The sequence below is a fragment of the Mercenaria mercenaria genome, unplaced genomic scaffold, assembly GCF_021730395.1.
Source record: "Mercenaria mercenaria strain notata unplaced genomic scaffold, MADL_Memer_1 contig_2018, whole genome shotgun sequence".
Taxonomy (NCBI): Eukaryota; Metazoa; Mollusca; class Bivalvia; order Venerida; family Veneridae; genus Mercenaria; species Mercenaria mercenaria.
This window is the reverse complement of record NW_026460047.1, coordinates 3113-27974: the sequence shown is the minus strand read 5'-3', so window position 1 is coordinate 27974 and position 24862 is coordinate 3113. Positions and strand designations below refer to the sequence as shown.

The following is a 24862-nucleotide window of genomic DNA, read 5'->3' as shown; positions in this document are numbered from 1 at the left end:
ATGGATGTCTGACTCTTGGTCTATTATCATTTTAGTTGGTGGGGGTAAATGGAGGGTAATCCCAGATTTGCTTTAATTACTGGTACTTTTATTATTATTCCCCACTGTTTCTTGAAAATATATGGTATTTATATGATGTTTGCCCTGATCTGATGCAGGTGTAATCTTAACATATATATCTATGATTTAAAATTCGACCATGTATCATCGTTACCATGGTAACATCTTGAAGAAAATAAGAGAAAATGTTTCAGTATTTGTTGTTTTGGTGTTGTTGTTTTTTTCACAAAATAACCAACCAGTGATCTATTTTTTTATCCAATGCCAGTACCTAAAATTCAAGCTAAGAGAAGAAGAAATTTATATTTTAAAAAAGTGTATTAGTACTCGAATATTTGAAATGTTAGATAATAGGCCGGGGTTATTGTTATTGTTGTTATTCTAATGAGCTTTATATTATGAAAAAAGTTATATCAAATAATTTCTGTATCTTTTATTTTTATTTACTTAAATTATTATTTTACAACAAAATCTTATAGAATTAGTAAAGAAAAATCTTCTCTTCAAAAGTATACAAGTACTCGGATAATCAAAAAGTTTAGATAACATTTAAACATTACCTCATATTTAGTAACTCGAAGTTGATATAAAACACTTAAATAACAAGTACATTACTTAGATTTGTGATACCATAGATTAAGGCGTAAGATGTATTGATAGCTCATGCCAAAGAAGGAAAGGAGTATAATTTGATTGTAAAATATTAATTGTATTTAAAATTCCATTTCTTGAAAATTCCCCTTCACAATAACATAGAATCCAGAATTGACACAAATCATCATGCTAAAATATAGAAAATCCTTTTTGTGTAGTACTCTTTTGCAGTTTGTAATTATTGATTTTTAATCTGTTTTATTGCTCGACAACTTTTAATAATGCCAAAATACATGTATATGTAAATAAATATTTTATGTAAGTGTGTGTAACAATCAATCAAATTATACTCCTTCCCCTTTTTGGCATGAGCTCTCAATACATCTTACGCTTTAATCTATGGTACCACAAATATAAACAATGTACTTGTTATTTAAGTGTTTTATATCAACTTGGAGTCACTAAATATGAGGTAATGTTTAAATGTTATCCAAACTTTTTGATCATTCGAGTACTGGTACACTTTTGAAGATTTTTTTCCGACTAATTCTATAAGACTTTGTTGTGAAATATAATTTGATAACATATAGAACTTATTTAACATAACTTTTTTCATAATACAAAGCTCATCAGAATAACAACAATGACAATAACCCCGGCATATTATCTAAAATTTAAAATATCCGAGTATTAATACACATTTTTTAAAATATAAATTTCTACTTCTCTTAGCTTGAATTTTTAGGTACTGGCATTGGTTATTTTGTGAAAAAAAATTCTTCAAGCTGTTACCATGGCAACGATGATACATGGTCGAATTTCAAAGCAAGGATGTATATGTTAAAATAATACCTGCATTAGATCAAGGCAAACATCATATAAGTACCATATATTTTCAAGATACATTGGGAAAATATCATAAAACTATCAGTAATTAAAGCAAATCTGGGATTACCTTCCATTTACAACCCCTAAAAGGATATAAGAGCAAGAGTCAGTCATCATATACTATAAAAATGATATCAATGTAAATAAAACTAATCATATTTACACCTTAAACTAAAAAGGTGTAAATATCACCGAAACTTTAAATACGATAAGCGGAAATATACAGCCTCATTTGCATTTTTAGTCATTTTTTCGCATTATTTTGAAGAACATTTTTCAATTATTTGAATAAATGTACAAATAATTAAGAGAAATTGACTTATATGGGTGGCAAAATGTGTTTGCTATATTTTGTGAACATCAAGATTCAAAACTATTCGAATTTCCATAAAATTATGACTAAAAATGATAAATAGTGTTTTTTTATAATTTTGGCGGCCATCTTGGACGCCATCTTGGATTTCTAAAAACGTACCATGATGCGGCAACTAACTTTTCTGACACTTCAGACATTTATCTAAACATTGATATAAAAATTAGCCGATAGACCTTTTTGCACACAGGAGGTCCCCAGGGACTGGAGTAATAATAATAATATACATATATAATTTAGCAACGTTTGACATGCCATATTAGATAAACGATTCTGCCTAAATATTATCAGCGGACAATAAATAATAAAGACCATTGTCGAAAGCTTCCTAAGTAGCACAGATCGGAATTTGGCCGTGTGTTTGCCTCTTTGTGAATTTAAAGTTTCACATAGCCATACGTTGACAGAAAATTCTGCCAAACGCAAATTGCATCGCATGATTGATATTTCCAGCTCCAGAACAAAATATGGCCGTCAGTTAAGCTTTTTAGTTTGTTTTGGGTTTAACGCCGTTTTTTCAACAGTATTTCAGTTATGTAACGGTGGGCTGGTAACCTGACCAGTGTTCCTGGATTCTGTACCAAATAGCCGCCAATTTTAATTTGCCACGGCCAATAATTGGCAAAAACGTCAAGTACTTCTACAAAGACTTTGAACTTTAAAATAGTACTGAATGATAGCCCATATCTCCCTATACCACCAACAACTTTCATCATTCTAGTCTTATTATTTTAATAAATATTGCTATTATATATTCTGTTTCCCATGGGAAATGGCCGATTTCCTATGGGAAACGGTCATTTCCCATGGGAAAATGGCTTTCCCATGGGACGGCGTTTTCCCATGGGAAACATTAGGAAATCTTTCCCATCGGAATTTCCCATGGGAAAACCTTATTTTTTTATTTTCATATAAACTATTAGAAAAACATCATAACTGTTTTATAAAAATACTTTTATGGGACTGGCTAGTTTATTTGTAAAAAAAAAGATAATTTAGTTTTCCCATGGGAAAAAATTCCTTTGGGAATCCCATAGGAAATTGTTCCCTTGGGAAAAGTTTCCCATGGGAATACTTTCCTGTAGGAAACTGTTCCCTAGGGAAACATTTCCCATGGAATGCGTTTCCTATAGGAATATTTCCTGTAGGAATTTTTCCTAGGGAAGAGTTTATGAAAAAATGTAGCCGCCTGCTTAGTTCAAAAGGGACAGCGCAAATCTACAAATCGCGTGCTCGTGAGATCGGTCCTCGGTCGAGGCGTCATCCGCACTGTCTTCTCCATTACGATTTGATTAAAGACATTGTGTCTAAAAGCAAAAGTGTTATAAATTTAATCCCTTTTTAGGCTCCCTTAAATAAATCGAGAAATATATTATAAAGAACAAAGTGCGACAATAATTTTCATCCTATTTTAAGCAAATAATTTAAAATTCATACACAATATATGAAGGGTCGGAGCTCATATCTCTCACAGTGTGAAAATATAGATTTCATATTTTCACAGTGTGAGCGATGAGATATGAATATTTAACTGATAGAATACAGTATTTCATTAGGTAGCATAAAATAAAAAAAAATCTATTGGGGGTAAAATACACTTTCACCTTCAAAAATGACCTTTTGGGCGATTTCATATACTAAGATTGATCTGGTAGTCGGATCATCTCGGCTGATGATTCACTTTAGAAAATCTAACAAAGACTGCACAGTTTATTAGTAAGAGTGTTTGACACACATACACAGAATGCGCATAACGTGTAGGTTCGAACCCAAGATGGTTTTTAGTGTATTAGCAATTATAATTAAATTAGTACGTATCATTTTCTATTGTTTTGAATCCTATATTCGAACCCATAACTACATCAAAGACATGGTGTTAGGCGTTCAGTCTTACCCACTGCGACAAGTTTAGTACATTAACTTGGTAAATGTCATTTTAATTATGAAACATGTATTCAGTAAACTATAGCACCCTTAATTACACGATTTGAATAAAATGATAACATGAAAGGCTCTATGGGAAGAATCTTTATCACATGCAAGATTTGTTATTCTGAAACATAAACATTTCTTCTTTCTTTGTGGGGATAACGCATGTTTTTCGTGTTACAACGTATGTAGAACCGCAAGGTGTTCTAAATATGTTATTACACGAAATGGACATGAGTTAAAGCTATTTAAGCATAAAGCGCATAAAACGAATGCAGAATGAATAAATATACTCTACCACAACGTCATTTAATTTCAATGAAATGGGCAGGGATATATGTTGCTTTTTTCACGTTGACGTCATTTCCATTGAATTATCCGTTATGGTCCGTACTACCTTTGCACTTTACCACGGAACGTGCATATATTAAAATGTTTTATAACAGCACGTTAATCTCTCTGTTAACACATGTTTCTCTCTTCTTATAACATCCCGAAAAGTGACAAGAACAGCAGTTTTATGCTAGAATCTACGAGAGACAAGTAAATCCGAATTAAAACGACGCTAACGTCAGAACTGTATTACACTGGTTTATTTATGGCTTTATTTCATTTACACGACGTCAAAACATCAATAAAAATTATGTGTAATTGCAAATATGTAGGTACATACTTATATATACTCAGCGTCACTGAAAAGTTACCACCTAATATATACCTCTTTACTATTTTATACAATATCGACGTCACTTTTTCCTGGCCTGTGCGCGCTCTATTACTCATATGCCCTGTCTGATCATGTTTCCTAACCCATTTCATGACTGCCAGGTGAGAACAACACATACGACGTCCGATTTCACGACATGAAAGTTCGGCGTCAACCATGCCAATGGCCTGATGGCGTTGATCGTGCCTTAAACGTGGCATTCTTAGCAAGGATATTCTAGGTTTTTTAACGTATTTCTTTTAGTCTGTCGACTAACTTTCAAGTGCGATGAATAATTTGCGATAGAAAATTCGTACATGTCGACATTGCTGGAAAAAGTCATTTTGCACGTGCAGCCCGTGCCTCAAACGGAGTTACTCGAATTTGACAAATCTTTACACTAGTGACGTTTCAGCTGCCTTAGAGAGGTCGTCGTGTTATGCATTTAACACAGTTCAATGCGATTTTTAAAATATAAGGGCCATTAGGGTGGTAACTTTTCAGTGACGCTGAGTATATTAATTTACTAGTGCACGTTCATATGTGCATGCATATTTGTAAGTATACAAGCACTCCGAATAAAGCGTGCATGCATAAAATTAAACGCGTATAATGGAAAATATGTATGCGCACGCGTATATATATACAAGCACATAGAATTTCGCATGCGCGCGTTAAATTATACGCGTGTGTAGATATTTACGCGTACACTTATTAATGTATAAGCAAACGCGTATTTCTAGTGCAGCTAGAATGTGGGTGCACGCTTAAAAATAATACGTCAATCTGTCCACCCGTGCGTTAATATGTGAGTGCACGCGAACATGGTTATGTCTGTATAATTTCTGGCAGGAATATCTGCGCTGTTTTTTTCACGTTGCCGATACTGTTTTGGGGCCGTAATACGTTAACAATTTGCAACGGAAGGCATATAGGACATGCAAAGGTGTTATAATATCACCTGAGCGCGAAAATCTCTCTGTTAACACATGTTTTTTCTCTTGTTAAAACGTCCCCAAAAAACTGACAAGAACAGCAGTTTTATGCTAGAATATCTATTATTGACCAAGTGAATCCGACTTAAAACGACGCCAACGTCAAAACTGTATTTCACTAGTGTTTTAATGGCTTTATTTCATTCCCACGACATCAAACATCAATAAAAATGTATGTGCAAATGTAAAAACATGTATGTAGGTACATGTTTATATATTAATTTACTCGTGCACGTCCATATTTGCACGCATATTTGTAAATATACAAGCACTCAGAATAAAGCTTGCAAGCATAAAATTATACGCGTGTGTGTGTGTGTGTTCGGGTTTAACGTCTTTTTCAACAATTTTTCAGTCATATAAACGACGGTGTCTACTTGTAGCAGTAAGCACAATGCCCAACTTTATAGTGCTGCCTCACTAGAATATCACGCCGTAGACACGAGAATGATACCCCACCCAGTCACATTATACTGACACCGGGCTGACCAGTCCTAGCATTACCCTCTTAATGCTGAGCGCCAAGCGAGAAAGCTGCTAGTACCATTTTTACGTCTTTGGTATGACGCGACCGGGGATCGAACCCACGACCTCCCGCACTCGAAGCGGACGCTCTATCACTAGGATACCGAGGCGGTGAAAATTATACGCGTACCATGGTAAATATATAGGTGTACGCGAATATATTCAAGCACCTAGAATTACTCCTGCGTGCGTCAAATCATACGTGTGCATATATATTTACGCGTATTCTTGTTAATGTATAAATACACGCGTATATTTAAGTGAAGTTAGACATTGTTTTTCATTTTCATTTTTTTTTTTTTGGATTTAACGTCGCACCGACACATGATAGGTCATATGGCGACTTTCCAGCTTTAATGTTGGAGGAAGACCCCAGGTGCCCTTCAGAGCATTATTTCATCACGAGCGGGCACCTTGGTAGAACCATCGACCTTCCGTAAGCTGGATCTCGTATATTCAAGTGCAGCTAGACTGTGCGTACACCCTTTAATATAGACGCCCACTTGTATATATTTTAAACGCATGTGCGTAAATATGTGGGTGAACGCCTACATGGGCATGTCTATCTAATTTCTGGCTATATGAAATCTTTCGACTTGCAGTTGATTTGGACAAAGAATCAGCAATCACACTAGAGTGGATAAAATTTTCATGGTGTCTTTAAAAACCCATAAAGAAAAGTCAGGAACTTTAGTATGGTGGCATATTGAAATAATTATATCTTAACGGATTTTTGTTAAATTATATATTAATTGTTAACATCCATAATTATATTGAAATATTAACTGCAAGATTCCAAAATATCACCGAACCAGCGCAAAAGAAACTTAATACAAAGTGTACTATACTATGTACATGTACATGTGTTTATTACACCATCAGTTCATTACTATTGGTAAAAATCCGTCACCAGAATTGACTAAAACTCGCGTGGATCTGCAAACACATGCATTTATTTCAGTTTCAATGTCTTTAGCATCTGTCAAACGAGCTGCCATAAAGTTAGGGCTATGACTGGAGATAAAGTGTCGTGCGCAGGAGATAAGATGTCGATGTCGTGCGCACGTGAATAGCTGTCGGCTTTTTCCGCCGTTATCCGTAAGTACTCGGAAGCTGTTTCGGAAAATATTGTCGTCTGCTAGTCTGACTTTGTCGGTACAAATTGTTATAGCTCAAAGCCTATGAATTGTAGGCAACTTCACATTGACATAAAAAAATCAACTGAGATTGTAATTAGACAAATTAAAACAAATTAATTGTTGAACTCAGAAACGCCGAAACCTAGATCCGCTGTCGTTTAAAATAACGCTATGGAGGATTTAGTGTCCAGTTCGCATTTAATATACAAATGCTTTTAATTTTCATCGCAAAAAATTCCTAAAGCAACTAATTCTCGCCAGAGAATACTGAATATTTAGCGCTAGAGAGCGCAGATCGTTCGCCAGAGAATACGGAATATTTAGCGCTAGAGAGCACAGACCCTTCAACAGAGAATACTGAATATTTAGCGCTAGAGAGCGCAGATCCTTCGCCAGAGAATACTGAATATGTAGCGCTAGAGAGGGCAGATCCTTCGCCAGAGAATACTGAATATTTAGCGCAAGAGCAGATCCTTCGGCAGAAAATACTGAAAGTTAAGCGCTAGAGAGTGCAGATCCTTCGGCAGAGAATACTGAATATTTAGCGCTAGAGAGCGCAGATCCTTCGGCAGAGAATACTGAATATTTAGCGCTAGAGAGTGCAGATCGTTCGCCAGAGAATACTGAAGATTTAGCGATAGAGAGCGCAGATCGTTCGCCAGAGAATACTGAAGATTTAGCGATAGAGAGCGCAGATCCTTCGCCAGAGAATACTGAATATTTAGCGCCAGAGAGCAGATCCTTCGCCAGAGAATACTGAATATTTAGCTCTAGAGAGTGCTGATCCTTCGCAGAGAATACTGAATATTTAGCGCTAGAGAGGGCAGATCCTTCGCCAGAGAATACTGAATATTTAGCGCTAGAGAGCGCAGATCCTTCGCCAGAGAATACTGAATATTTAGCGCTAGAGAGCGCAGATCCTTCGCCAGAGAATACTGAATATTTAGCGCTAGAAAGCGCAGATCCTTCGCCAGAGAATACTGAATATTTAGCGCTAGAGAGCGCAGATCCTTCGCCAGAGAATACTGATTCAGTGCCAGAGAGAACAGATCCTTCGCCAGAGAATACTGAAAGTTTAGCGCCAGAGCGTACATATTCTCTTGATCCTCAGATAAAGTGTACCGATCCTCAGCCAGAGAATAGAGATTCTCAGCCGGATACTTTAACTTTGCTACGATTACTTGAGAGACAGTGTGATAGGAATACAAAATTGCGTACTCCTTCTATATTTCGCCCGTCCGTCCGCCTGTACGTCCACACGGACGTGAGTATGTCCTATAAGTTTGTGATATGCGATTCCACCTATAGTCATGCAACATTACAGGAATATACATCAGCATGTAAATTTGGAACCGGGTTTTTTCGTCCGGCTCTGCCGAGGGAAAGCAGAGTTATGGCCCTTGTTATTCCAACTTAGGTATGAAACATTACAAAATATTTTTTTCAGCATGTTAAGTTGTGCAACTTGGGTTTTACGTACCAGACCACTCAATGAAAGCGGAGTTTTGTCCCTTAATTTATTGAAAAAAGCTATACATGTATTTATGCTCAGCAAAAACTATTCCATCTTCGGTCATAGAAATATTTATCAGCATGTGAAGTTGCGCACATGGGGTATTACGTCCCAGACACTCATGAAAGCGGAGTTATGTCCCCTCAATTTATTGCAAATAGCTTATTATCAATTGGAGCGCGGCAAAATTGCGCAATTCTTTGCATGTCCGCACCCATTTAGAATATAATACGCACAATATACTGACTAAAGGTTAGGATTACTATCACCATGGTTACAAAATATAAAATTTAGGTTATTTTTTGTTTATATTGCTGTCAACTGTCAACATTCGCAATTTTGATTTATTCGAGGGGCATAGCTCCAGAGCTACTGAAATGATCTGACTGGTTATCAACCTTGGCCGAGATATATTGCAAATCAGCATCCTGACCAAGTTTGGTGGATATTGGATAAGAACTGATCTTAATACTTGCAATTTTAAGCAATTAAAGGGGCGTACCTCCAGAACTACTGAGACAATTCGGCTGTTATCGAACTTGCCCGAGTGTGAACATTCTGACAAGTTTGGTGGGTGAACACTGATAAGAACTGCTCAAGTTAGATAGTGAACAACCTTTCGAGCAGCCCGCCCGCCGCCCGCCGCAGGTGTTCTCATAATACGTCGTATACAAATGAAGAAAAACACCAAAATCCGCGATAAATATTTCGAGAAAATCATTCGCATTTATATATGTAGATAAAAATATGATACATGACATTGTTACCTTTTTGCGGAGGAAGCTTCAGTTCAGAGTAAATGATATATTTATTTATATATACATCTTAACACACAGAACCAACCATTTCCATGCGTTTTCCGGGGAGAAACCCAGAACACCACTCGCATGTAAACCCCAAAAATAAAAATCTAAATCTAACGTTGGAGAATTCAGTTTTTAGAAAATTATTCGAGTAAGCCCCCGGCCACATTCTACAATTCTTATACGCTGTGTTTCAAAGATATTTGTGGTGGACTGAAACCCATCACCTTTAAAAAGAAGAAAACTTTTTGTGTCGGAATAATGATAATCTGCCATGTGTTTACGAATCAGATAGAAATATCCGTCCCGATGGCACCTGCGCATTGGACGGTAATGAGGCTTGCATATCGTATACATTCTAGCATTTTATTCTGGCAGATTATTTTTCTTGCATACCGTATTTCACAAATAACATGTAGAAATACTTAGGTCTACGTAGCACTCTTTCTTATAGCAGAGAATGAACACAAAGCGCGGGAAATTAACGTCCGTAGGCAGAAGTGACGTCATGATGTTTTGCGTTACGTACAATAACAAAGTTCGGCTTTAGTTTTATCGTTTGTTGCGTAACTTTATGTTCTTACGGTAAACGAACGTATTTTGAATCGAGAAATATACTATAAGGAATGGAGAGAAACTATCAGGGTACCTGCTCTTTTCGTACTTTACATAAACAATATATTATCAATGCATGAACCACTGGTTGTCATTAACAGCACGAGAGTCATCTGGCATGGGGAGGGGGTGGGGGTGCCAGATATGTTTTGCCGGCATGAGGGAAATCACCGGAAACGGCAGTCCAGTGTGTAGGAATAATAATATCTGTCATGTGTTTACGAATCGGATAGAAATATCCGTCCCGAGGGCACCTGCGCATTGGGCGGTAATGAGCTTGCCGAATTACTGCCCATGCGTAGATGGCCGAGGACGATATTTCCATCCGATTCGTAAAGATATGACTGAAATTGTTTCGTGCATATCGTCGGCATGTTAGCATTTTATTCTGGCGATTATTTTTCTTACATACCGTATTTTACAATACAGTAGAAATATTTTCTTTGTAGCACTCTTTCTTACAGTAGAGCGCGGGAAATTAACGTCCGTAAGCAGAAGTGACGTCATGATGTTTTGTGTTACGCACAATAACAAAATTCCACTTAAGTTTTAGCGTTTGTAGCGTAACTTTATGTCTTATGGTATCTAACGTATTTTGAATCGAGATATATACTATCAGGAACGGAGAGGAGTACCTGCTTTTTTCGTATTTTAACATAAACAATATATTATCAGTTCATGAACCACTGGTTGTCATTAAACGCACGAGAGTCACTGCATGCGGGGTGCCAGATGGGTTTTGCCGGCATGGGTAAAATCACCGGAAAGGCCAGGCCGGTGTGCAAGAAAAATACATCTAAGACCTCTAAAACACGCACAGAATTCATCATTTATTTTTATGCGGGATGTTTAAAAAATAACAAACCTAGGTGGAGGACCCACGTGCCATTCTCACAGTTATACTTCGTTTAACAGAATTCAACATTTTCGTGCTTTAAAACTCGGTGGGTTATCCCTCCGACAACAATATATCGCGTAGGAAGCGTCGTATGAGGCCCTTTTCAAACGCCCAAGAATCTACATTTTGGTTGTTTTTATACGAAAACTATATCTCGGCAGGGGAGTTCCAAACCCCTCCCCCACCATTTTTTTATAGAAGACATTCCTCCTTTTATCTCTCCCCTTTGTGCATTATGTAAAATGAGCACAGCCCTGACTTAAAAATTAAAAAGTACGTTTCAACCCATGATCCTTAACTAATCATATGTACCCTTGCATCGCATTTTCTCGCTACCAAAACTCTGCCGAATATGCTGAGCTTCATTTCTTATAAATATTTAAGAACTCAAAATTGATTGTGAAGCCTCGATATATGGAATACATTGATTCTTTATTGGGCATAAATAATATGTAATCTCCGAAAAAAATGTATTCAGTGTTATTTAGAGATAAAAAACAAAACAAAACAAACTGACCGCACACTACAAACGTAGTATTTTGGAACGAAACTAAGTATGTTTCAGATTATAATAACAACACATATTTAATAGAAGATTTTAGAATTAGCAATATCTTTTTAGATTTAATTCAGTACACCATCTGCGTATAAATATAAATACTATATTTCATATGTGATAATGACAGCAAACCAGCATTAATGTGAATTTGTTTTAATCGTGACTGTGCTGTTGCATGACCTTGTCACAGTGCAGACTCGCCCACTACTACGATAAAAAAAATTGAACAGGAGTTTGATGAAGGATGATACTCAATAGAGCCTTTGTCAGTTTTTTTTTTTAGTTTCACAGTGTTTTAATTGTATGCTAAACACAAAAAGGGGTTATAGGAAATATGCATAATGAATATGATTAGAAAACCACTCTAGTACCAGCGCAGAAGCTATTGCAGGAGCTATTTGATGAAGTGGCGTCATGAGACAGAACGATTAATGAACACTTTTTTCACTTTAGGATTTAAATTAAAGCTAGTGTTTTTTTTATTCACTTTTTTGAGATTTTTTGACATTAGAACGTACAAAGAAGAGAGAGAATATTAAACTCTATTTTAGCGATTACCCTGCTGAACTTCTGTAATGAACTTGTCCATCTTTTAGTTTGGACAGTACAATGAACTGTTAAACGGGGTGCTTACAAAAGGATACCGACTGAATGGCGAACAGTGCAGATCATGATCAGACTGCACGGATGTGCAAGTTCATCATGATTTACACTGGCCGCAAAGGTAGACTCAATCGTGTCCAGCATTATTAGTGTTAGTATGAGTAGTAACTCCAGATTACAGCAGTGTGGTTTAGATGTAATTTTGCATTACTGTATTAATTAAATGTTGAAAAGAAAATATCGCCTGTAGAAGACTCAAGACCATTCTCTATTTCCCATTTGACATACTCTATTTAAGAAATAATATATCTCATTCAGTCATTTGTCGCCGAATAAATCATTGTTTGGAATTCAGATGCGAAGGAATTATATCATGAGGGCGCAGCCCGAGTGATAATACGCATCTGAACGACAAACAATGATTTATTCAAGAGCAAATCACTGAATGAGATATATTATTTCGATTCTAACACGTTACCAAGGATTTTTAAGTACATCCTTGACGACATTCATTAAATATTTGCACGTCAATCGGTTTCTTTTCCAGCGCGCCGCTATGCCGTTTGACGCCATGACGTAATAATTGTGACGTCAGAACAGTGATTTCTGTATAACTGTTTTCTGCCTTCTTTGTTTAATAGGAAAATAAATCGGACCGTGTTAGAATTCCAATTTGATGCCAATTTAAACGATAGTATCGACGACTTCCATATCTAAAAAAGTATTATTCAGTTTAGAATATTCAGTTTCTTATAAAGTATTTTCTGTGGAAAATTGTACACATGACTTATTTTATATCAATTATTCCCACCGGAATTCATTCCCGTCGGAAATATTTCCCATGGGAAATATATCCTGTAGGAAATATTTCCCATGGGAATATTTTAAAAGTCTTCCCATCGGAAATATTCCCATAGGAAATGATTCCCATAGGAACGTCCTCCCATGGCCAAAATATGGGAAGTTTCCCATGGGAAAATTTGTAAAATGATAAATGACAAATAACTTTTTCAAAGTTATGTTATGATGTGCCTAGTGAGAATAAGTTTAAAAGATAATGATTTATCATTTTAAGAACAAATATATTTCCCATGGGAAATTCCCATGGGAAATCCATTTTCCCATGGGAAATTTATCACATGTTCTTCCATGGGAAAGTTATTTTCCCATGGGAAAGTGTATTTCCCATGGGAAAAGACCGCATTCCTATGGGAAAATAGCATTTCCCATGGGAAAGTTAAGTTTTTAATGTTGACTGCTGCTTTGTTGGTGGCATAAAATCAAATTGAAAAGTATGGCGTGCATGAGAATTTGAAGTACTTTACTTTTGCGAAAGAATTTTTAAGATAGCATGTACAGAAGTACTTGCTGTTTTTGCCACATATTGGCGTGGCAAATTAAAATTGGCGGCCATTACCAGTACAAACCTGTTTTCCGCAAGTAACTGCCAATTTTCCCACATGAATCAGACGTGCCGGACGAATGATTTCAGACACAATGCCTTTTATCAAATCGCCACGGAGAACATACGCGATCCCGAGATCCGTAGATCTGCGCTAAGCGAGTTAAGCTTCTTCTTCTGTTTAAGTTTATAAGGGTCAATCCGCTGCCCTTTCGGGCATAGTATAGCATTTTTACCTATGTAGAGTATAGACCTCATAACAGTTAAGCAGTCAGTCGGTGTTTAAGTTTAATAACGGTCTATCTGCCATTTCGGACACAGTGGAGCATAAAGAAACCACGTAGAGTACAGACCGCATAGAACTTAAGCCAGGAGAAAAAGGGCGTATATATAAGTCGGCACCAATAATCTAATGAGTTTGAAAAATGCGTACAAAAAGTTCTTAGTTTGAAGTTACAAAACAACTTATCAAAAGATAATAAATTACAAATTTTGAAATAATTTATAGCTCAATAAAGTGAAAAAAATGCATTATACAGTTCTGGATAAAAACAAGGGAAGTAATTGAAATGACGATGCGTAGCGTGCAAATAGCATTAACAGACTAGCGAAAAAGTCCCGAATTATTTTATAAGTACATGTTTTGATGGTAATACTTATCATTGTTTCTTGTAGGTCTGTTATAACGTGGTTGTATTTCACAAAAGATGGACTTAAAGATGCGTAAACACACATTGGCAAAGAGGCTATTTGTAATGAATATGCATGAGTCCAAGATGGCGGCGCCCAACTGGAATTAGGATGTCTTTGGTGATACCCTTGTATCTCAAGAGAAGGCACAATAAATGATCATTCAAGTTAATGTCCTAGTTTTATGAGCACAGATGTGTGTGTGTGTGTGTGTGTGTGTGTGTGCGTGTGTGTGTGTGTGTGTGTGTGTGTGTGTGTTCGGGTTTAACGTCTTTTTCAACAATTTTTCAGTCATGTAACTACAGTGTAAAAATATATGTGTCCATAGTCTTTAAAGGCACATAATGCATTTGTTTAAAATGTTGCATTTGTTTAAAATGTGGGTAAAGTTCATGTACAGTATAAAAAGCAATGATTTTCTACCCTTGTAATTATGCAAAACGTCTGTTTTAACATACAATTTAAAGCCTTATGGACCAATTACAGAATAGTCTTTGTGTTTCAATGATGGTAATTATACATGATTCATATTGAATAATTGAGAAACATAAGTATCTGCTTTGTTTGTACAGTTATAAATTGACACTGACATCAATGAGGCCACCAAGACAATGTGTTTAATGTCTAAGCATTTTATTGAGCTAAGGTAGCAATATGCACTGTACTCGATGTATTCAGTTAGGATTAGACTTCATTTCTACAGTATTAGAAACTTATTTAGTTAAGTTTTTAAAAAATTAAGGTACACTTAAAAGATATGGACAGAATAAAAATGCTAAAGGGAAAAGAAACACATTAACTCGGGAAGGACCCAAAGTTTGGATATATGTTGCCTATTCCAAGTTTTCCACCTGTCATTATGTAGAATTGCTGTGTCATACTGTATAATCAATATGATTATCATGCAGCTCAAGTGGGGGAAAAGTTAGGTCACTTGAGCGTGGTACATTTGTAGGCCTTCAATATCTAAAAGTGTTGATACGTACTGAAACCTTTACTCATGGGAAACAACCTGTTTATATAATGTAAAATGTTGAGTGAACACCTTCTGTCAATTTTAATTATGTTCATATCATTTCAATCTAACCAGTAATACAGGATAACAGTCAGGCATTAAAAAGTCTTCTTTTTTCTTTGATTTTCTCATATTTCTAGACAGTGGTCCCATACTTTGACGCATATATAGACAGCAGAGGATTTTATTTCCATCAGTAGCTTTATCAACATGTTTCACCTTCTGCTTGTTTTAACTTTTAAAAACAAATCGTCTGTTTCCTAATATTTTTCACTTCAGAAAATGTGACCATTTCTTCAGGGCATTCATTTGATTTGACTTTTACATATTTTCCTTTTCAAATGACTGATCGTTGACCATTTAAGATGTTGCTCAAATCCATCTGCAGTCATTATGTATACTTTTTCCACGCCTAGAGGTAAAATACTCATATATGTAGTTTCAGGAGATGAAAGTACATAGTCACCTAAGCTCACAATTAAGTTTTAGCAGAGTTATCTCCATTTTATTTTTCAAACATTTTAAACATGATCATTTTCATTCGGATCAAATAACTCTTTTACAGTAAATGTTCCTTTATTTCAACGGACTGTATGCATATGCTTTCATTAATATTGTACTATTAGAAGCAGAAAAGAAACTGTGAATTTTTGAATTTGCTATATTATTTTTATACTACTCGAAATAACTGGGTTTTTTTCTCAATATAATAAACACCTATTTGCGTACATATTGCACTATTTGTTCTTCATTTTATTAGATATTTGTCCTCGGAACTGACTTATGAGGATCGAGCCCAAGAATGCTAAAGTTGTCTGCGCAAAATATGCAAGAATAGTTTAGGTAAGAATCATTTTGTGACCTTGACCTTGACCTGAGAGACCCGGGTCGTAAGCGCGACATACCTTCTAAATATGGTTAACATTTGTGTCAAATTATTTTCAAATTCCTTGATAAATGGCTGAGTTATGGGCCATTCAAGAATAAGACCATTATAACATTTGACTTCTAAGTGTGATCTTGACCTTGAAGTTAGGGGTCTGGGTCTTGCGCATAACACGTTACATTTATGCCAAGTAATTTAATAATCCCTTGATCGATGGCAGAGTTATGAACCGGATAAGAAACAGACAATGTTAACCTTTAACCTCTAAGTGTGACCTTGACCTTAGAGCTAGGGTCTGGATCTTTCACATGACACGTCGTCTCATTATGAGAAATATGTATGCCAAATAATTTCAAAATCTCTTCATGAATGGCAGGGTAATGAACCGGACACAAAACAGACCCTGTTAACATTTGACTTCTAAGTTTGACCTTGACCTTGGCGCTAGGGGTCTGGATCTTGCGCTTGGCACGTTATCTCATTATCGGGAACATTTACATAAAGTAATTTGAAAATCCCTTCATCGATGGCAGAGACAATGTCAACCTTTGACCTCTGTGTCATTGACCTTGGAGCAAGGGTCTGGGTCTTGCGCATGACACGTTGTCTCATTATGAGAAACATGTATGCCTAGTAAATTTAAAATCCCTTTATGGATGGCAAAGTTACAGCTCGGACAACAATTTACACGGACGCACAGACGCACGCACGCCACACGGACGGACAATGCGATTTTAATATGTCCTCCTTCGGGGGCATAAAACTTAACTAAACATAAAACAAAATATACAGGGTGTGAGAGGAGATTTTGGGTTGGGAGTGCGGGATGTAGATACTAAGGTACTGAACTGAAAGTAAAAAAGTACAGGGGCGCTGGAAGGGCATATGGCGGAAATGGTGTATGGATGAGTGATACTTAGATACAATATGAAGAAACTGAACTGAAAGTCAAACAAAAACATATGTGGCGGTGGGGTGAGTTATCCCCTGTAACCTTGACATATGAGCCATTGGCCCCGAAATTGATAGATACCTTACTCAAGTGTGTAAAGTTTGAAAACTTTATATAGGCATAGGAAATACAGACCAATATAATTGCACCTTCACTAACTCTACCTATCATCTGTTCATAAATGTGACATTTTGATACACGCATCAATTGTATTATCTTCACAATAAAACGATAAATGTTACTTCATTTTATTATCGGATTATTAAAAAATATTGTTTTACCATCAATAAGCTGATAAAAACATCAGAAGGGTAAATCAAACACATCTTAATATATCTTAATAGTCTTTATTGTACAAACTATGATATTATGATTGTAAGGGAATTAAAGTAACAGGATATCTGCTTGTAAATTTTCTTTTTCATTTTTTGTTGTCACAGCCTAGATTTATATTAAAACTTCAGTTAATTATATAAATACAACTTTCTTAAGTTTGTAAAATCAATTTTGGTTATCTAAAGGACTTAGAAATCAATTTCAAGACTTAATTTGATGTGTTTCTATTTAAAACAATATTTTCTATCTCTATATTATATTTTCTGATTTGTAGCTGAGAAACGAGAAACAATACAAGAAAAAATGCTAGAAATTGTCAAGTTCCTTTGACTTTTACTTATAAGTCACTGGCCCAAAAATCAATAAAAATCTGTCTATAGTGGTACTTAGTCATTGTGTTCAGTTTGAAAGTCGCAGCTGTTATACTTTAAAAAAAAAATCTGTAAAAAGATCTTTTGGAAGCAAAGAATGCATTAAAACCATTTTCAGTCTCATGGGTACTGTGACCTGGACCTTTAATATATTGACCCCATAATAATACAATCCTCCTCATGAAGTGCTTAGTCATCCTGTAATTTTTAAAAGCTGTAGCTATTATCTGTTCCGACTTAAGGAGGTCGGTTACCTTAATATTTGTATGTGCGCATGTCCAACCGGAAGCTAACGTGACGATTTACGACGACGTTTACGACAATCTAAATGTGTTTGTATATCCATTCTTCTGAAACAAGTCATGAACCTGCCTCCGATCTGATGCTTAATGGTTTAATAATGCAGAAATAAAAAATTGCCGCAGAAACGCTTAAGAACATTGTTGCCTTAAAATGACGTCATTGACGTCAAGACGTTACGTGTCAGTTACCGCGCAAAATTAATAGCTTTTATTTTGAAACTACATAATTTTGTGTATTTTCTTGATTTGAACTATTTTTAAACAGGAATTATTTGCTGAAATATTTTTATGAGTCGTTCGCTCTGAATAATGATCAATATATTTCTTCTTATATTTAGTTATATTGAAATATTATGCAGAATGTAAGAAAGTGGATGGTGGTAACCGGTGTTATTGGGAATAAAGTTGAGCGAAAGGTTACTTTTTACAGCCATTTAAAACAAATGGGCAGTTTGATTTGTAATACCTTTTTTCCAATTTTCGTTGATAATTTGTTACTTATCAGTTTTCGTTGATAATTTGTTATTTATATACTTAAACTAAGCTCTAAAATTGTTCAAATTCCAATAGAAAATTGTGGTTTCTTGAATAAGATTGACGTTACCATGGAAACGAAACCCGTGACCTATATATCTAAATGTAAAATTCGAAAGCGTTGACATTGATCTATTTAAGGAATACAGCTTCGGCTTTTTATTTGCATTTCAACAATATCCATGAGAATAATAGTAGCATGCAGAACGATTTTTTTCCATGAAAATGTCAGACGAGGGGTACTACTGTTAGTATTTGAAGCTGTGAAATTTGTTTAAATAAATGCAAATAACACGAAAATATTACTTACGTTAGAAATAAGATGTTTTAAAGCTACATTAACAAGAAACATAATTTCCTTTAATATTTTTTATAAGAGTTAGACATAATCTATTTTAAACATCCTTGTTGCCATGGTTACTTTAAACTTTAAGAAAGATAGGGTACCATGTAAAGGGCTTGGTATTTTGCTAATTATATTACCCAAATATTCCATGTTGGTCATTAATAGAATGGCACTGAAGCCGTCGAAAAAAACCCGTTTTCATACATAGTCGTTTAAAAATAAGAGAAAATGCGTTACCATGGGAACACGAGCCCCGTGACATATACATTTAAAGCTTTATTAGAAAGCTAACGCGCATACTAGTAAAATTATCAATTACGCAGACTTCTACGGATAACAATGAAACCAGAATATATTGAAAAGTGTTGAATATTCGTATTTACCTTCTTCTTTCAATATGAAATAACCTTGGAGGGTCATGTACTTTAAACCTGGATAAAAATGTTCTTGAAGGGACAGAGATAAACGGAATTGAGATTGTGGCAGTTAAAACATCAAATGACACAAAAAAATTGCTGCGGTTCAACTAATTTGAATTTACCCTGGAAACAAGGTAACCTACCTGCTTAAGAGTCCGGAAGCTGAAAATGTTGACAGACGGACGGCCAGTCTATAATACGTCCCGTTTTTTTTTCAAACCGCTTGTATAAAAAGACATGTCCGTGAGCTACGGTTACTTTAGGTTATAGTAGACAATATTGTACACCGTATACCCCATGGTTTAAAAAATACTTCTGCGTTGAAATGGCTGGACGAATACAAAATAGCAATAAATAAAAACAGTCCTAAGTAATATCATCTGCTCATATGAAAAGTCAAACGCTCAAGCTAATTACTATTTTAACATACTTACATCATTTCGAAATTCCCGCACTCGCACTAGGTTTGAAACTTCAGAATTGTCATCCTCCGGCTTTATCCAATTTTCTCCTGGATATTTACATGTATTTTGTACCAGAAAGGCCAGCAGTGTTATATCAAACTCATCGGCTGTTGTTGCGATGGCTGGGCCGTTGTTTGGAAAGAGTTTCTCCAACTGTTGTTTATTTACACGTGTTGACTTCTGTATTTCCTTCTTTGAATTATTTAAATGTGTCTTTAAATCTTTGTTTTTTTCGCAGGCCCGATATTCAAGGACCTTTCTGTACACATACGAACCACCATCAAGAACCAGTGTAAAAAGACGAAAAATATATATTCTGTCGCAGTTTTGTGTGCTTGTGGCCATCGTATAAAATCCTGAAGAAATAGAAATATTTGTTTAATAAATATATCTACTTCTCATGTATCCCAGTGTTTAAACTGAAAATCTACAATGAAATAGACAGGGAGAAACAGAAGTAAGACATTGATGAAAATATCATCGCTATATTATTATTACTGCTTAAGTATTGCCGTACAACTTGGTATGTTACAGCATTAAGGTTCTGAAATTGAAATATAAGTTAAGTTAGAGTAACATTACACACATGGTTGTGTTTTGAATTCCTTCTGGATGATTGATTCGTAATATAATTAAGTTTCTTCAGCAAGGCCACCGTCACGTCATCATACATTGAAAATCCTTTGCTAAATTATGTCGCCGAAATTTTAAATACTGTGAAATCATTTTTATTCGCGTAGGACGAATTTTCGCGTATTTCGCGCTAGGACCAATGCGCGAATTAAAGACCGCGCTATTATTATTTTTTAATTTTATTTATTCATTTCTAAAACTGAAACGGGCGAATTAAAGCCCGCGCGAAACGGTCCTTTTTCACATTTGCGCGAAATTAAAGTAATCTCAAATGTCTCAATCGACCAGGTGTAACACAAATTGACTTTTATGGAGATGTAACTTACAAACTTCGTAAGGTTTTCGAGCATAGTCATTTTCGACTGTTATTATCAAAATTTTCAAAGGGTCTTCTTATATATTGTATTAACTATCACATTATCAGTCTTTACACGCCGAATGGTGACTTTAAAAGTCTCCACATACTAAGTTAGACTCAGTGTTGTCATACTTTCTAGTCTCTTGGGATCATTGCGCTCATTCAGTTTAATAGTGTTCCGCATTAGCCGGGGCTAGGGGGCGTCAGAGGTATTGCACATTTCATGAACAAATTTAGACCGGGTCCTCTAGTACTTATTTTGGTTGTATTCTATGTTATGTTTCAAACGATCTGCTGATATCTTTTATAATTGAAAGTTTTATTTAAGGAGAGTCTATGACCGTATTGTTCTGAGCCACACTGCATGTTTAGTGTTCAGCCCTTCTTTAGTTGTTTGATTGTGCGATGACGGGACAGATAGGGACTCTATGATTGTGCGATGGCGGGACAGACGGAGACTCTATGAAAATGAATTCGACTATTTTGTGTGTGTGTCTTTGTATATGACGTCAGATCGTGGAAAGGGTTGCCCCTGATATTTTTTTTCACCAATGTTTTTAAACGAAATTCGAAAGAGTCGTTTTGTTTTTGTTAGTTGGGTAAACAAAGAACGTAGTCGAATGTCATATATTCTGCAATAAACAATGGTTGACACGCGGATAGAGATAATCAATTAAAACATCCATTTGCCAAATGACGTCCGGTTCATTCCTACTCGGATGAATAAAGTATGAGTATGTAAGAATGATGATGAACAAAGCGTTCTTATTAAAATCTCATGTACTTTATATATGCTTTCCTAGCTAAGCTTATGTTTTTCTTATTAACTGATGAAAATGTATATTGTGTGTGTTCTGCAATCATATTCATTATTTGTTGATAGACTATGATCTCTATTTTTGTGATTAGTCTGTGGCGAATTGTAATCCTGTGAATTCTTTCCCTATATTTTGAAAAGTTATGTTTTATGAAAGCTTATGTGATACTTTTTAAGAATTCCATTGGTAACATTTTTTTTCGGCCATCATTGTGGCAGCCATCTTGAATTTTAAAATGGCGGCTATAAATTCAGTTAGTATGCCCTTATATATTCAATCTAGCCTTCAAATAAACCTGTTTTTTAATTAATAAATAGAAATTTATATTTCTAAATAGTAAAGGATTGTATTTATAAGGTTTCTTTAAGGTTTTAATGAAATATTGATTTTATATACATGAAAAGCATAATTTTCAAATGAAATTATAGGTAAAAAATCGTCTTTTTTATACATCTAATTTTGAAATGGTAAAATGTGGTTATTCTTTAAAAGAAATAGTATAATTATTCAAATACGTACTTAAGACATTCATCTTAAACATAGTATCAATTATTTAAAAACATTGTATTTACAAATCTTGATTGACAGAATGTAGAAAAAAGTCCCTGCTGCAATAAATACCTATTATAGTGTAAGAAAACACAAATATGGATAATGGTGATGAAATTAGAGTTGTTATCAGATTTTATTTTCATTTAAACATCATCATTGTAACTAGAACACTCTTTACAAGTAAGAGTACAGCTTTTCCAAAATCTAATACAGGAAGCCTGCTACAAATAAAATATGACAGTGTCATAAACGGGATACTGTTGTAGAAGGCAACATGAATTAGCAATAGCAGTTTTGAATATCTTTAAGTATAATAGTAAGATATGACTTTCTGCAATTTTACACAAATAAGCATTGTTAATAGCCAAATTTCAGCTTATGAACTTGTTGGTGTAACATGTGTGCATCTAAATTTGATATAGATAAGCATAATATTATCTGTATGAAATATGACAGATTCCATCCCACCCCTTTCCCTCACACACTCGTTGTATTTGATAACTCTTTCATTCTAACTGTAACTATTATAGTCCCAGACATCTATATGAATTAGAAATCCATTGTTGTGCTATGGAAGGTATCAGTCAAACTGTGAATAAATACATGCAGTGTAACTACAAAATGATATATTTTTCACACACAGAAACATTTGATACATGTTCTTTTGGGATCTGATGAGTTCAGTCTTATTTAATCCAATATCATCAGACAATTGAGTATTAACAGTTGCAAAAAGGGAACTTAAGTATTAAAATCAGTCAATAAATAAGACCTTAACAAGGCCTTATTATAACCTTTTTTTGAAGAAAAATTGCATTTTTAAGCGCTACCTCTTAATCAAATACATGTTAACATTTGTTCAACAAAGCAAGCTTAATGGCTTACCATCCGTAGATATGGCAATAACATTGTTAGACTTTAGTGAGCTTGTTGGTGAATAATATCAAATCTACTTTCTGTATTGTTTTTACCAGTTTGATTTAACTATTTCGCGAAATGTCGGCTATCTGATGAGACTATTATTATTATCACAGCAGCGTTGTTTGTGCCGTGTGGCGGCCGTAAAAAGTCTCCCCGTACATTCAATCAGGGCTGTTATATTTCGATCTTCTCAGATCGTTCAGCACGACTTTTATGTCGTGTTATTGGTACTGTTTAGTTTCTCAACATAACCATTTCGGCCTGGGTGGTTCCAATACTCCCGCTTTCGTAGCCTTGGGTATTGTTTAATCACCCCTTGGATATGGTGCCTGCTTTTTAATTTTGTCTTTTGACAGTTCCTGTGATACGCAGGCTCCATAACCTCAGATCCTCTTCCTAAATTCCAGTTTGTTTAGTTCTGCCCATTGTTTTCTCGTTTGGGGCAAACCCTTTACTTTATCTGGGGACCAAACGCCTCTCTTCATGGAATTACACGCCTCAACACGTGTATCATTGAAGGTTCCATGTTTACCGCCGTTTGAATACATCTGCGGATGTCTCTAAATTGCTTTTTGTAATTTTAGCATGTGTAAATGTTGAGTTCTGCTCAACCCGGGGCTAGAGGGCGTGGACGGTAGCATGCATTTCCACTACCGTCCATGAACAGGCTCGATCAAACCGAGCCTGCAACATTTTCGTTTTTGTAGTATTGAGCGACCTGTGAAGTTTCCACTTTTTTTCATTTTATTATCACAGCAGCGTTGTTTGTGCCGTGTGGCGGCCGTAAAAAGTCTCCCTGTACATTCAATCAGGGCTGTTATATTTCGATCTTCTCAGATCGTTCAGCACGACTTTTATGTCGTGTTATTGGTACTGTTTAGTTTCTCAACATAACCATTTCGGCCTGGGTGGTTCCAATACTCCCATTTTCATAGCCTTGTGTATTGTTTAATCACGCCTTGGATATGGTGCCTGCTTTTTAATTTTGTCTTTTGACAGTTCCTGTGTATACGCAGGCTCCATAACCTCAGATCCCCTTCCTAAATTCCAGTTTGTTTAGTTCGGTCCATTGTTTTCTCGTTTGGGGCAAACCCTTTACTTTATCTGGGGACCAAACGCCTCTCTTCATGGAATTACACGCCTCAACACGTGTATCATTGAAGGTTCCATGTTTACCGCCGTTTGAATACATCTGCGGATGTCTCTAAATTGCTTTTTGTAATTTTAGCATGTGTAAATGTTGAGTTCTGCTCAACCCGGGGCTAGAGGGCGTGGACGGTAGCATGCATTTCCACTACCGTCCATGAACAGGCTCGATCAAACCGAGCCTGCAACATTTTCGTTTTTGTAGTATTGAGCGACCTGTGAAGTTTCCACTTTTTTCTATTTTATTATCACAGCAGCGTTGTTTGTGCCGTGTGGCGGCCGTAAAAAGTCTCCCCGTACATTCAATCAGGGCTGTTATATTTCGATCTTCTCAGATCGTTCAGCACGACTTTTATGTCGTGTTATTGGTACTGTTTAGTTTCTCAACATAACCATTTCGGCCTGGGTGGTTCCAATACTCCCGCTTTCGTAGCCTTGGGTATTGTTTAATCACCCCTTGGATATGGTGCCTGCTTTTTAATTTTGTCTTTTGACAGTTCCTGTGATACGCAGGCTC

At 35.7% G+C, this 24862-nt stretch overlaps 1 protein-coding gene across 1 annotated transcript in view; it reads right to left on the bottom strand.

Moving 5' to 3' along the window:
- The window catches only part of LOC123538951 (uncharacterized), a 50385-nt gene extending 30116 nt beyond the window's left edge, over positions 1-20269 (bottom strand). Inside the window, exon 1 of the mRNA XM_053533087.1 lies at positions 19888-20269. Within this exon, the coding sequence (XP_053389062.1) occupies positions 19888-20262 (375 nt within the window). The 5' untranslated portion in view covers positions 20263-20269. The remainder of the gene's footprint in view (positions 1-19887) is intronic.
- Positions 20270-24862: the final 4593 nt, after the last annotated feature.